The sequence below is a fragment of the Mustelus asterias genome, unplaced genomic scaffold (assembly GCF_964213995.1).
Source record: "Mustelus asterias unplaced genomic scaffold, sMusAst1.hap1.1 HAP1_SCAFFOLD_2972, whole genome shotgun sequence".
Taxonomy (NCBI): domain Eukaryota; kingdom Metazoa; phylum Chordata; class Chondrichthyes; order Carcharhiniformes; family Triakidae; genus Mustelus; species Mustelus asterias.
In genome coordinates this window covers 28076-42811 of record NW_027592917.1, presented here as the reverse complement: position 1 = coordinate 42811, position 14736 = coordinate 28076, and the positions used below count along the sequence as shown (strand labels likewise).

General features: G+C 60.1%; 2 protein-coding genes across 2 annotated transcripts; one reads left to right on the top strand and one right to left on the bottom strand.

Annotated features, from left to right (window-relative positions):
- Positions 1-657: 657 nt before the first annotated feature.
- Positions 658-10099, top strand: LOC144490165 (nucleobindin-2-like; the record flags this gene model as incomplete). Its single annotated transcript, XM_078207973.1, has 4 exons — positions 658-747; positions 1579-1749; positions 8026-8128; positions 9013-10099. Coding segments are annotated over 4 exons (513 nt in total), but the record flags the coding sequence as incomplete, so codon positions are not given.
- Positions 10083-13958, bottom strand: LOC144490166 (protein phosphatase 1 regulatory subunit 15B-like). Its single transcript, XM_078207974.1, has 3 exons — positions 13428-13958; positions 12021-12904; positions 10083-11241 (listed from the first exon to the last, which is right to left on the bottom strand). The coding sequence occupies exons 2-3, from the start codon at positions 12873-12875 to the stop codon at positions 11038-11040; spliced, it is 1059 nt and encodes a 352-aa protein (XP_078064100.1). The 5' UTR covers positions 12876-12904; positions 13428-13958; the 3' UTR covers positions 10083-11037.
- Between the last annotated feature and the right edge of the window lie 778 nt (positions 13959-14736).

The window sequence follows — 14736 nt, the reverse complement described above, 5'->3', positions numbered from 1 at the left end:
ATTACCCCACTAATCCCCCTAACACTAAGGGGCAATTTAGCAAGGCCAATCCACCGAACCCGCACATCTTTGGGGTGTGGGAGAAAACTGGAGCCCACGGAGGAAACCCACGCAGACACGGGGAGAATGTGCAAACTCCACACAGACAGTGACCCAAGTCGGGAATCGAACCCGGGTCCCTGGAGCTGTGAGGCTGCAGTGCTAACCCACTGTGCTACCGTGCCGCCCCAAATTTGATTCCACTTTTCCGAACTATTCCCAATCTCATTATTCCCTCCACAGTAAAAAATGTTTTGCATTTTAAATCGTAAAAGTTTTTCTAGTTTCTGCTTCCAGCTTAATTTCTGATGGAAAATTCCAGCTCTTGGATTGGACGGAGCAGAGACCCGGGGTTAAACCCAGTCCTGTGCTCCTGGCAGCTGCAGTGTGTCAGACTGTGTGTGCTGACGGGGAATAGTGGGGGAAGTGAAGGAAGGATTCCTGAGCAGAGTGTCAGCCCGGATGATCCATGTTGGTCGCTCCTCCCGCGGCCAACAGGTCCTGGCTTTGGACTTGGAGCTTCTGGTCCAGACGTGACCCACTGCGGCGCAGAACCTCCCCGCACGGTGAGCACTCCTGTACGATCTGATCCTGATAACCTTTCCTGGTATTTGACAGGTTGATACGAACAAGGACCGGCTGGTTAGCCTTGAGGAGTTTCTCAAATCCACCGAGAAGAAGGAATTCTTGGAGCCAGAGGAGTGGGAGGTTAGTGTCTGGCCGTCTACACTCACGGGAGGTCAGTGTCTGGCCGTCTGTACACACGGGAGGTCAGTGTCTGGCCGTCTGTACACTCGGGAGGTCAGTGTCTGGCCGTCTGTACACACGGGAGGTCAGTGTCTGGCCGTCTGTACACACGGGAGGTCAGTGTCTGGCTGTCTGTACACACGGGAGGTCAGTGTCTGGCCGTCTGTACACACGGGAGGTCAGTGTCTGGCCGTCTGTACACACGGGAGGTCAGTGTCTGGCCGTCTGTACACACGGGAGGTCAGTGTCTGGCCGTCTGTACACACGGGAGGTCAGTGTCTGGCCGTCTGTACACACGGGAGGTCAGTGTCTGGCCGTCTGAACCTGCGGGAGGTCAGTGTCTGGCCGTCTGTACACACGGGAGGTCAGTGTCTGGCCGTCTGAACCTGCGGGAGGTCAGTGTCTGGCCGTCTGTACACACGGGAGGTCAGTGTCTGGCCGTCTGGACCTACGGGAGGTCAGTGTCTGGCCATCTGGACCTACGGGAGGTCCGTGTCTGGCTGTCTGTACACGTGGGGGGGTCGGTGTCTGGCCGTCTGGAAAACGCGGGGGATTGGTGTCTGGCCGTCTGGACCCGCGGGAGGTCAGTGTCTGGCCGTCTGTACACACGGGGGGTCGGTGTCTGGCCGTCTGTACACGCGGGAGGTCAGTGTCTGGCCGTCTGGATCCGCGGGAGGTCAGTCTGGAGACAGGGTCAGTCGGCGTCTGATGTGCTCTGGGTTTGGCAGACCTGCTCTTTGTTGTGTTGAGGAATATTCTCGATGTGTCTCTTGCTGTTTTGTGACGGGTCAGACACTGGATGAGACTCAGATTTACACCGAGGAGGAACTGGGGCAGTACGAGCGGGAACTGACGGAGCAGGAAGCGGAACTCAACCAGAAAGTGGAGCAGCTGAGGCGGGAACACGAGGATCTACAGCGGAGACAGAGCGAGCTGGACGCACAGAAAAAGGAATATCAACAGGTGATGCTGCGGGGGGAGCGTGGGGGTGGGGGGTGGCGCGGAGCTGGGGGGGAGGGGGAGGGGGGGACTGGAGCTGGGGGGAGGGAGGGACGGAGCTGGAGCCGTGGGAAGGGGGAGGGAGGGACGGAGCTGGGGGGAGGGAAGAGGGCTTGGAGCGGGTGGGGGTGGGGGGCAAGCGAGTGGGGGAGGGAAGGGGAGGGCAGAGCCTGCAGGATGGGGGAGCAGCATTGCAACAATCTGTGGCCAATATGTATTCGTGGCTCTCCCTCGCTCCAGCTTCCCATTCACCCTCACTCCACATTCTTCCTCCTCCCTATCCCCCCTCGCCTGCCCTCCCTTCTCCCTCAACCCCCCCATTCCCTCTCCCTCGCCCCCCCATTCCCTCTCCCTCGCCCCCCCATTCCCTCTCCCTCGCCCCCTCATTCCCTCTCCCTCGCCCCCCCATTCCCTCTCCCTCGCCCCCCCATTCCCTCTCCCTCGCCCCCCCATTCCCTCTCCCTCGCCCCCCCATTCCCTCTCCCTCGCCCCCCCATTCCCTCTCCCTCGCCCCCCCATTCCCTCTCCCTCGCCCCCCATTCCCTCTCCCTCGCCCCCCATTCCCTCTCCCTCGCCCCCCCATTCCCTCTCCCTCGCCCCCCCATTCCCTCTCCCTCGCCCCCCCATTCCCTCTCCCTCGCCCCCCCATTCCCTCTCCCTCGCCCCCCCATTCCCTCTGCCTCGCCCCCCCATTCCCTCTCCCTCGCCCCCCCATTCCCTCTCCCTCGCCCCCCATTCCCTCTCCCTCGCCCCCCCATTCCCTCTCCCTCGCCCCCCCATTCCCTCTCCCTCGCCCCCCCATTCCCTCTCCCTCGCCCCCCCATTCCCTCTCCCTCGCCCCCCCATTCCCTCTCCCTCGCCCCCCCATTCCCTCTCCCTCGCCCCCCCATTCCCTCTCCCTCGCCCCCCCATTCCCTCTCCCTCGCCCCCCCATTCCCTCTCCCTCGCCCCCCCCATTCCCTCTCCCTCGCCCCCCCATTCCCTCTCCCTCGCCCCCCCATTCCCTCTCCCTCGCCCCCCCATTCCCTCTCCCTCGCCCCCCCATTCCCTCTCCCTCGCCCCCCCATTCCCTCTCCCTCGCCCCCCCATTCCCTCTCCCTCGCCCCCCCATTCCCTCTCCCTCGCCCCCCCATTCCCTCTCCCTCGCCCCCCCATTCCCTCTCCCTCGCCCCCCCATTCCCTCTCCCTCGCCCCCCCATTCCCTCTCCCTCGCCCCCCCATTCCCTCTCCCTCGCCCCCCCATTCCCTCTCCCTCGCCCCCCCATTCCCTCTCCCTCGCCCCCCCATTCCCTCTCCCTCGCCCCCCCATTCCCTCTCCCTCGCCCCCCCATTCCCTCTCCCTCGCCCCCCCATTCCCTCTCCCTCGCCCCCCCATTCCCTCTCCCTCGCCCCCCCATTCCCTCTCCCTCGCCCCCCCATTCCCTCTCCCTCGCCCCCCCATTCCCTCTCCCTCGCCCCCCCATTCCCTCTCCCTCGCCCCCCCATTCCCTCTCCCTCGCCCCCCCATTCCCTCTCCCTCGCCCCCCCATTCCCTCTCCCTCGCCCCCCCATTCCCTCTCCCTCGCCCCCCCATTCCCTCTCCCTCGCCCCCCCATTCCCTCTCCCTCGCCCCCCCATTCCCTCTCCCTCGCCCCCCCATTCCCTCTCCCTCGCCCCCCCATTCCCTCTCCCTCGCCCCCCCATTCCCTCTCCCTCGCCCCCCCATTCCCTCTCCCTCGCCCCCCCATTCCCTCTCCCTCGCCCCCCATTCCCTCTCCCTCGCCCCCCCATTCCCTCTCCCTCGCCCCCCCATTCCCTCTCCCTCGCCCCCCATTCCCTCTCCCTCGCCCCCCCATTCCCTCTCCCTCGCCCCCCCATTCCCTCTCCCTCGCCCCCCCATTCCCTCTCCCTCGCCCCCCATTCCCTCTCCCTCGCCCCCCCATTCCCTCTCCCTCGCCCCCCCATTCCCTCTCCTCCCTCGACCCCCCATTCCCTCTCCCTCGACCCCCCATTCCCTCTCCCTCGACCCCCCATTCCCTCTCCCTCGACCCCCCATTCCCTCTCCCTCGCCCCCCCATTCCCTCTCCCTCGCCCCCCCATTCCCTCTCCCTCGCCCCCCCATTCCCTCTCCCTCGCCCGCCCATTCCCCTCTCCCTCGCCCGCCCCATTCCCTCTCCCTCGCCCCCCCATTCCCTCTCCCTCGCCCCCCCATTCCCTCTCCCTCGCCCCCCCATTCCCTCTCCCTCGCCCCCCCATTCCCTCTCCCTCGCCCCCCCATTCCCTCTCCCTCGCCCCCCCATTCCCTCTCCCTCGCCCCCCCATTCCCTCTCCCTCGCCCCCCCATTCCCTCTCCCTCGCCCCCCCATTCCCTCTCCCTCGCCCCCCCATTCCCTCTCCCTCGCCCCCCCATTCCCTCTCCCTCGGCCCCCCATTCCCTCTCCCTCGGCCCCCCATTCCCTCTCCCTCGGCCCCCCATTCCCTCTCCCTCGGCCCCCCATTCCCTCTCCCTCGGCCCCCCATTCCCTCTCCCTCGGCCCCCCATTCCCTCTCCCTCGGCCCCCCATTCCCTCTCCCTCGGCCCCCCATTCCCTCTCCCTCGGCCCCCCATTCCCTCTCCCTCGGCCCCCCATTCCCTCTCCCTCGGCCCCCCATTCCCTCTCCCTCGGCCCCCCATTCCCTCTCCCTCGGCCCCCCATTCCCTCTCCCTCGGCCCCCCATTCCCTCTCCCTCGGCCCCCCATTCCCTCTCCCTCGGCCCCCCATTCCCTCTCCCTCGGCCCCCCATTCCCTCTCCCTCGGCCCCCCATTCCCTCTCCCTCGGCCCCCCATTCCCTCTCCCTCGGCCCCCCATTCCCTCTCCCTCGGCCCCCCATTCCCTCTCCCTCGGCCCCCCATTCCCTCTCCCTCGGCCCCCCATTCCCTCTCCCTCGGCCCCCCATTCCCTCTCCCTCGGCCCCCCATTCCCTCTCCCTCGGCCCCCCATTCCCTCTCCCTCGGCCCCCCATTCCCTCTCCCTCGGCCCCCCATTCCCTCTCCCTCGGCCCCCCATTCCCTCTCCCTCGGCCCCCCATTCCCTCTCCCTCGGCCCCCCATTCCCTCTCCCTCGGCCCCCCATTCCCTCTCCCTCGGCCCCCCATTCCCTCTCCCTCGGCCCCCCATTCCCTCTCCCTCGGCCCCCCATTCCCTCTCCCTCGGCCCCCCATTCCCTCTCCCTCGGCCCCCCATTCCCTCTCCCTCGGCCCCCCATTCCCTCTCCCTCGGCCCCCCATTCCCTCTCCCTCGGCCCCCCATTCCCTCTCGCTCGGCCCCCCATTCCCTCTCGCTCGGCCCCCCATTCCCTCTCGCTCGGCCCCCCATTCCCTCTCGCTCGGCCCCCCATTCCCTCTCGCTCGGCCCCCCATTCCCTCTCGCTCGGCCCCCCATTCCCTCTCCCTCGGCCCCCCATTCCCTCTCCCTCGGCCCCCCATTCCCTCTCCCTCGGCCCCCCATTCCCTCTCCCTCGGCCCCCCATTCCCTCTCCCTCGGCCCCCCATTCCCTCTCCCTCGGCCCCCCATTCCCTCTCCCTCGGCCCCCCATTCCCTCTCCCTCGGCCCCCCATTCCCTCTCCCTCGGCCCCCCATTCCCTCTCCCTCGGCCCCCCATTCCCTCTCCCTCGGCCCCCCATTCCCTCTCCCTCGGCCCCCCATTCCCTCTCCCTCGGCCCCCCATTCCCTCTCCCTCGGCCCCCCATTCCCTCTCCCTCGGCCCCCCATTCCCTCTCCCTCGGCCCCCCATTCCCTCTCCCTCGGCCCCCCATTCCCTCTCCCTCGGCCCCCCATTCCCTCTCCCTCGGCCCCCCATTCCCTCTCCCTCGGCCCCCCATTCCCTCTCCCTCGGCCCCCCATTCCCTCTCCCTCGGCCCCCCATTCCCTCTCCCTCGGCCCCCCATTCCCTCTCCCTCGGCCCCCCATTCCCTCTCCCTCGGCCCCCCATTCCCTCTCCCTCGGCCCCCCATTCCCTCTCCCTCGGCCCCCCATTCCCTCTCCCTCGGCCCCCCATTCCCTCTCCCTCGGCCCCCCATTCCCTCTCCCTCGGCCCCCCATTCCCTCTCCCTCGGCCCCCCATTCCCTCTCCCTCGGCCCCCCATTCCCTCTCCCTCGGCCCCCCATTCCCTCTCCCTCGGCCCCCCATTCCCTCTCCCTCGGCCCCCCATTCCCTCTCCCTCGGCCCCCCATTCCCTCTCCCTCGGCCCCCCATTCCCTCTCCCTCGGCCCCCCATTCCCTCTCCCTCGGCCCCCCATTCCCTCTCCCTCGGCCCCCCATTCCCTCTCCCTCGGCCCCCCATTCCCTCTCCCTCGGCCCCCCATTCCCTCTCCCTCGGCCCCCCATTCCCTCTCCCTCGGCCCCCCATTCCCTCTCCCTCGGCCCCCCATTCCCTCTCCCTCGGCCCCCCATTCCCTCTCCCTCGGCCCCCCATTCCCTCTCCCTCGGCCCCCCATTCCCTCTCCCTCGGCCCCCCATTCCCTCTCCCTCGGCCCCCCATTCCCTCTCCCTCGGCCCCCCATTCCCTCTCCCTCGGCCCCCCATTCCCTCTCCCTCGGCCCCCCATTCCCTCTCCCTCGGCCCCCCATTCCCTCTCCCTCGGCCCCCCATTCCCTCTCCCTCGGCCCCCCATTCCCTCTCCCTCGGCCCCCCATTCCCTCTCCCTCGGCCCCCCATTCCCTCTCCCTCGGCCCCCCATTCCCTCTCCCTCGGCCCCCCATTCCCTCTCCCTCGGCCCCCCATTCCCTCTCCCTCGGCCCCCCATTCCCTCTCCCTCGGCCCCCCATTCCCTCTCCCTCGGCCCCCCATTCCCTCTCCCTCGGCCCCCCATTCCCTCTCCCTCGGCCCCCCATTCCCTCTCCCTCGGCCCCCCATTCCCTCTCCCTCGGCCCCCCATTCCCTCTCCCTCGGCCCCCCATTCCCTCTCCCTCGGCCCCCCATTCCCTCTCCCTCGGCCCCCCATTCCCTCTCCCTCGGCCCCCATTCCCTCTCCCTCGGCCCCCCATTCCCTCTCCCTCGGCCCCCCATTCCCTCTCCCTCGGCCCCCCATTCCCTCTCCCTCGGCCCCCCATTCCCTCTCCCTCGGCCCCCCATTCCCTCTCCCTCGGCCCCCCATTCCCTCTCCCTCGGCCCCCCATTCCCTCTCCCTCGGCCCCCCATTCCCTCTCCCTCGACCCCCCATTCCCTCTCCCTCGACCCCCCATTCCCTCTCCCTCGACCCCCCATTCCCTCTCCCTCGACCCCCCATTCCCCCTCCCTCGACCCCCCATTCCCCCTCCCTCGACCCCCCCATTCCCCCTCCCTCGACCCCCCCATTCCCCCTCCCTCGCCCCCCCCCATTCCCCCTCCCTCGCCCCCCCCATTCCCCCTCCCTCGCCCCCCCCCATTCCCCCTCCCTCGCCCCCCCCCATTCCCCCTCCCTCGCCCCCCCCCCATTCCCCCTCCCTCGCCCCCCCCCCATTCCCCCTCCCTCGCCCCCCCCCCCATTCCCCCTCCCTCGCCCCCCCCCCCATTCCCCCTCCCTCGCCCCCCCCCCATTCCCCCTCCCTCGCCCCCCCCCCATTCCCCCTCCCTCGCCCCCCCCCCATTCCCCCTCCCTCGCCCCCCCCCCCCCCATTCCCCCTCCCTCGCCCCCCCCCCATTCCCTCTCCCTCGCCCCCCCCCCCATTCCCCCTCCCTCGCCCCCCCCCCCCATTCCCCCTCCCTCGCCCCCCCCCCCCATTCCCCCTCCCTCGCCCCCCCCCCCCATTCCCCCTCCCTCGCCCCCCCCCCATTCCCTCTCCCTCGCCCCCCCCCCCCATTCCCTCAGCTCCGTCCTGTCCCCTGTGCTGAATTTGAGTACCCAGGCTGTGTGACAGCGAAGGGCAGTTGGCAATTCAACAGTTGGGGCATCACTCTCTGTGCTGTCCCCCCATGACTAGATGCCACTAGATATCAGTGACAGGGAATGTAACCCCAGCAGCCCCTACCTCCCCTTGCAGCCCCCTCTTTCCCCCCCCCCCCCACCCCCACCCCCCAACCCCAAGATCCTGAGGCCAATGGGAAGACCACAGCTGATCCGGGTGAAATCAGCTGACTTGGTGTGAACTGTGTTGGGCCTCGGACTCTGAATCCGAACGGCATCAGGCAATGGTCAGCTTGGGGAATCTCTGAATGGGGAGTGGATTGCCGTACTGGGGAAGCTGTGACAGTTTTGGATTTATTCTACCAAACCCCTCTCTGCTGCTCTGGACCCCCCAGGCCGTGCTGCAAATGCAGCAGAAAAAATCCCAACAGAAAGGTGAAGCCCCCCCATCTGGTCCTGGAGGAGAACTGAAGTTCCAGCCCCCAGAGGCAGGTGCAGGTAAGGAGTCAGGCGAGGGGGTGGGAGTGAGGGAAATGTCCGAGTGGGGTCAATGTCTGAGTGGGGGCAGCAGCTACAGAGGCTCTGCCAGGTGGAGCCGTTGGTTTTGTGGCAGAAATAGATTCTTGTTGGCAAAGGAATTGACAGGAAGATGGAAACGTGGAATTTGAAACATGATCTTATTGAGTAAGGAGCAGGCTCGAGGGGCCGAATGGCCTCAATCTGCTCCTATTTGTATGTTGTACAGCTGCAGAGAATGAAGGTACAAGGGTTACTGTGCAGAGATCTTCTTGCGCCATCTTCCCAAGCATCAAGACACAAATCGTTCCAAACCGGCTCTGTCATTCCGTGCCTGACACCAGGGACCCGGGTTCGATTCCCGGCTTGGGTCACTGTCTGTGTGGAGTCTACACGTTCTCCCCATGTCTGCGTGGGTTTCTGTGCCCTGTTTGAGAGCAGATTTCCACTCCATCTGACAAAGGAGCAGCGCTCCGAAAGCTAATGGTATTTGCTACCAAATAAACCTGTTGGACTTTAACCTGGTGTTGTTAAACTTCTTACTGTGTTCACCCCAGTCCAACGCCGGCATCTCCACATCATGGGTTTCCTCCGACAGCCCAAAGATGTGCTGGTTAGGGGTGCATTGGCCGTGCTAAATTCTCCCTCCGTGTACCCACTTGGGGATTTTCACAGTAACTTCATTGCAGTGTTAATGTAAGCCTTACTTGTGACTAATAAGTAAACAAACTTGAATTTTTATCTGATTGAGGGACAGTCGAGGAGGAAGCTGACGCCTCGGGGTGAGGTTTCCTGCTCCTGCTCCCCTCAGTGGGGAAGTTGAGTGTTTGTCTTTGGTTAACTTGTTATTTTTCTGGCTCTTTCAGACGCACGAGCTCCAGCCAATGAACCAGCCCAGGTCCAGCCCGAGGTAGAGACAGCGGAACGGGCACCCAGCCGTGCTGAACCAGTGCCCCCCGCCCACGATACAGCCCCTGGAGAGAAAGGGGCAGAAGTGGCTCCCCCCTCCCAGTAACCACAACAGGATCAGCGTCTGACTAATCAGCGTCTACATTCTTTTAAAGGAATTTGAGTTTGTGAGCCAATTAAATAGTGTGAATATTGGATCACACACCCACCCCCACCCCTCTGAGTTCCCTGTGTCTCTCCCCCCCCCCGAATGAGTGCTTAGCTTTCTAAACTGCTAGTGAATAGGGAAAAGGCTAGCAGTAGCATTGGAGGCAATTGTTCGCCATGCTAGGGTTTAAGCCCCTAATGTACATGAACAAGTTGTTCGGGGACCACCGTGACACCAGCTTGGTTAAATGACAGTCTTCACGTAATTTAATTGTGGACAGTGAGCTGGAACTAAATCAGTGTAACCAGCTTTGACTGATTTTTGCTATGACTGGCTTCCTGTCTGCTTTACTCTGTAATATTTTGCAAACTAATTTAAAACCTGTACTCAAATGATGGAAACTGCAGGGAATTCTGCTAAAAGAGTTTGGCTGTCTCCTCTGGAGGGACCTGGCTGCGCAGAATCTGAAATTTTAAAAATGCACCTTATTAGCATTTTATTGCAAGGCTGAGAATCGTGTATTTTGATTAATGAACATTAGTAAAATGTCGAGAGAGACTGGGCATCAGTGATTATCACTAGAATGTGGAAATAGTTAAACATTAGCCAATCTCAGCATAGTAGGTAAAAATCAGGAAGCAGAACTCATCCAGCTCTCCCCCGCCCCCCCCCTATAGATTCCCACTCTGATAACTCTTATTTTACTTCAGACAATTGGCAGAATGTGTCGCGAGAAGCTTAAAGCATAAAAAACATTTATTGAGGAAAAAAGTACAAAACTAAATATACAAACTCCATATTGTCCAGAGTGAACTTGGGAAGCTATGATCACAATCTGACCTAGATAAATTAAAACAGCTTCTGAACAAATAAATAAAAAGTACAATATAAATTTTTTTGCATTGTAAAGACTCTTTCACTGCTCCATTAGCAGGTTAACTGAACACATTAGCAAGAGGCAACATGGTTGTGAAGGGGAGGTCATGTCTCACTAACGTGACCAAGTTTCAAGGAAGTAACAAAGATGATTGAGGGTAGGGCAGTGGATGTTGTCTACATGGACTTCAGTAAGGCTTTTGACAAGGTCCCTCATGGCAGACTAGAACAGAAGGTGAAGTTGCACAGGATCAGAGGTGAGTTGACAAGATGGATACAGAATGGTTTAAAAATTGGTAAGTCATGTTGCAGCTTTATAGAGCTTTAGTTAGGCCGCACTTGGAATATAGTGTTCAATTCTGGTCACCACACCACCAGAAGGATGTGGAGGCTTTGGAGAGGGTACAGAAAAGATGTACCAGGATGTTGCCTGGTATGGAGGGCATTAGCTACGAGGAGGGGTTGGAGAAACCTGGTTTGTTCTCATCTGGAACAACAGAGGTTGAGGGCGACCTGATAGAAGTCTACAAGATTGAGGGGCATGGACACAGTGGATAGTCAGAAGTTTTTCCCCCAGGGTGGATCAATCAATTACTAGGGGGCACAGATTTAAGATGTGAGGGGCAAAGTTTAAGATGTACGAGGCAAGTTTTTTATACAGAGGGTGGTGGGTGCCTGGAACTTGCTGCCGCAGGAGGTAGTGGAAGCAGATAAGATAGTGAGTTTTAAGGGGCATCTTGACAAATGCATGAATAGGATGGGAATAGAGGGATATGGTCCCCGGAAGGGTAGGGGGTTTTAGTTGTGGGCAGCATGGTCAGTGCAGGCTTGGAGGGCTGACGGGCCTGTTCCTGTGCTGTAATTTTCTTTGTTCTTCGCTTTGGTACAATTGTTTCCTCACAGGCAGATATCTTGTTTCTCTTGGGTGTTGCTCTCCCTGATTGTTTTGTGGAAGTGTTTAAACAGCAGCAAGTTTTGTCCATACAGCATTCCGATGGTTGTGTTCCAGACACGGGGCAATCACACTCTCCGTCTCAGCAATGCGACGCTGAAATCTGCTCCGGTCTCGTGCACACTGCTCCCATGGACCCCTACGTGCAGCTCGATATGCAAAGGCCCACGCAATCATTGGGTGCACCGTTACCACAGGAGAGAATCGGACCTGGAAGAGGAGGAGATAAATGGTCACTTTATATCAACCCGGTTTCTGCCAGGACTGAACCCCAGCCACAGGCTGTGAAGGAATGATGACATGCTAATAATGATCAGAGCCTGGTGACTTTATCCAGCATAGGATAGCGTCAACAGGAAGTGCTTAAAATAAATCATGCAGTGAGTCACCAACATTGAGTATATTACATCATCATGATCAGTGAGTCACTAACATAAGAAATAGGAGCAGGAGTAGGCCATCTAGCCCCTCGAGCCTGCCCCGCCATTCAATAAGATCATGGCTGATCTGACGTGGATCAGTACCACTTACCCGCCTGATCCCCATAACCCTTAATTCCCTTACCGATCAGGAATCCATCCATCCGCGCTTTAAACATATTCAGCGAGGTAGCCTCCACCACCTCAGTGGGCAGAGAATTCCAGAGATTCACCACCCTCTGGGAGAAGTTGTTCCTCCTCAACTCTGTCTTAAACCGACCCCCCTTTATTTTGAGGCTAACCCCAGACCATTTATTTTGAGGCTAACCCCAGACCATCACCTTGTAAAGTCAGCCTCTTCCCCCTACTCTTGGGATTGGGTGAGGGGCTCTGTTCCACAGGTAGTTCTGTCAGTGGGGGGAGGGGCTGCCACAGAATTCACCCAGGGGAGTTCCTACAACTGCTGTGGAAACGGATACCTCGCTGCAGCCTCAGTTCTAAGACAGGATTATAACTCATTAGAAACCACGGGTGGAATTTTGAAAAGCCCCCGTGATTCTTGAACCTCACCTTTTTGTGGGTCTTTCCATCAGACTGACAGGCCCCTGGTTTCACGGTTGGTGTTGAGTGGTCTTCACTCGCGAGGTGTTTCAGAGCGGGTCTGACTGCTGTTGCTACCTCCAGGTCAGTGCTTCTGACATCATCCTTCCTTCCTTTGTCAGTGGTTCCACCAGTCACAGTGTGGTCAGAGAAATCCAGTGGGTTAACAGGAGCAGTGCTTTGAAAAAATGAACCCCTCAGTTTATCATTTTCAGAGTCGTCTTCAGTTTCAGGCTGGCTCGAGTCGTCATCTTTCTCAGCAGGCATTTTGTTCTGGGCCACAGACTGGCGCCCAGTGGAGGCTGAAAAATTCATGGGATTGTAGGGGTCATGGTTGAAGAATGAGTCCCAAAGGTCATTGGCCTCACTTCCATCATTTGAATCATCTTCATCACTGCTGGACCAATCAACAGACTCAGAATCATCTTCCTCAGGGTCAGTAAGCCAATCAGAAAGAGCCACTTCACCCTCCCGCTCCAATGACTGGCTGGGCTGCTCCATGGTGGTCAATGGAGTGAATGGTTCCAGTCCCTGACAGTCAGACTCGGTGTCCATCTGGTCTTCTTCAGTCACCCCCCAGGGCTCTCCAATGGGCAGGGGGGCAGCTACCCCACTCCGGGACAGGGGCCAAAGGTCCCAGAGCTGCAGGTCAGTCTCTCTGCCTTGTACAGCTGCCATGTCCTTGCTGCTGGGTCCGGACTGTGGATGACTGGAGCTGACTTCTGGCACTGTCTGCCAGGGGCAGTAAGGAAGTAGCAGATTGCCCCTCATCGTTGGAGAGCCACAGCCACTGCAAGGTACTGAACGTGGGGAGTGTGGGGCCATTGAAAGCAGCAAAGCCCAAAGAGATCCAACTGGAACAGAGAGGAGGAAATAAATTAGCTTTAACAATCAGTCCAGCCCAAAACACAGGTCCCCACCCTGACAGACTCCCCTCCACCCGCCAGTCCAACACAGACCCCACCCAGAGACCCCCTCCACCCCCCAGCCCAACACAGACCCCACGCAGAGACCGCCTCCACCCCCCAGCCCAACACAGATCCACACCCCACCCTGACAGACCCCCTCCACCCCCAACCCAACACACACACACCCCTACAGACCCTCTCCACCCCTCAGCCCAACACAGACCCCATCCACCCCCCACCCTAACAGACCCCCATCCACCCCCCACCCTAACAGACCCCCATCCACCCCCCACCCTAACAGACCCCCATCCACCCCCCACCCTAACAGACCCCCATCCACCCCCCACCCTAACAGACCCCATCCACCCCCCACCCCAACAGACCCCCAGCCCGACACAGATGATGTCCTCCTCTTCCCAGAGGCCATTCGGCCCCTCCAGCCCGTGCCAGCGCTCCCTTTCTGGGGTACCTGTGTGTCAGCCGCTTTCCAGCGAGTTCCAGAAGGCGATGGTTTGGGGCCGCGGGTTCCCGGTGCGGTCCATGGTGTCTCGGTGCATCTCAGTGCTGTCTCAGTGTCGATATTGTATCCTCTCTGTCTCAGTGTTGTCTCTGTATCTCTCTGTGCTGTCTCGGTATGTGTGTTGCATCCTCTCTGTCTCGGTGCTGTATCTCTCGGTGTATCTCCGTGTTGTATCCTGTCTCTGTATCTCTCTCAGTGCTGTCTCAGGGTATCCATGCTGCTGTTGTATCCTCTCTCGGTGTCTCTCTGTGCTGTCTGTGTATCGATGCTGTGTCTCGGTATCTCAGTGTTGTAGCCTCTCTGTCTCCCTCTCGGTGCTGTGTGTCTCTATGTTGTAGTCTCTGTGTCGTATCGATTTCTGTCGCCGGGAAACGCGGCTCCGGGCTTTATAGAGCGCCTGACGTCACCGTCAGCCAATCACGGACGAGCCCCACCCATATTTGAAGCGTCATTGGGAGTTACGTCAGAGACCCCGCCCCCGAAAGCGGAATGAACTTCTGCAGCTTCCGGAAATCTGAGATAAAAACAGAACATCCTGGAAAATCCCAGAAATAAATAAACCCGGAATGAAACAGACCCAGAGGCAGAGAGTTACTGGTTTTGGAACATTCGCTTTCTCTCTCCAGAGATTTTCCAGCCTTTTCCCCCTTCCTGATTGGTTCCAGCAGGAGACCATTCAGCCCATTGTTTCCATGCTGGCCCTCTCTGTAAGAGTAACTCCATCCTGCACGTTCTCATTATCAAATAATAATCCAATTCCCTTTCGAAAGCCCCCACTGAAATGCTAACCCTAACCACACTCTCCGGCAGCACATTCCGGATCCCAGTTTCTCCTCGTGTCTCCATCACTCCTTTTACCAATCACTTCAAACCTGTCCCCACTCATTCTCAATTCTCCCCCCAATGGGAACAGCTTCTCCCTCTCCACTCTGTCCCGATCCCCCATGATTTTATCAAATCTCCTCTCAACTTTCTCTTCTCTGAGAAAGACACTCCTTAGCTTCTTCAACCTATCTATGTAACTGAACTTCCGCATCCCTAGAACCATGTTGTGAATCTTTACTGCAACCTCTCTGATGCCTTCACATCTTTCCTAATGGATAGTGTTCAGAATTGGACACAATGCTCTAGTTGAGACTGAACCAATGTTTCATAAAGGGTCTCCTCGGGGTCGCGACACACGACGGCGCAGAGTCGCTGAGCAGAAACTGATAGCCAAGTTCCGCACACATGAGGACGTCCTCAACTGGGATATTGG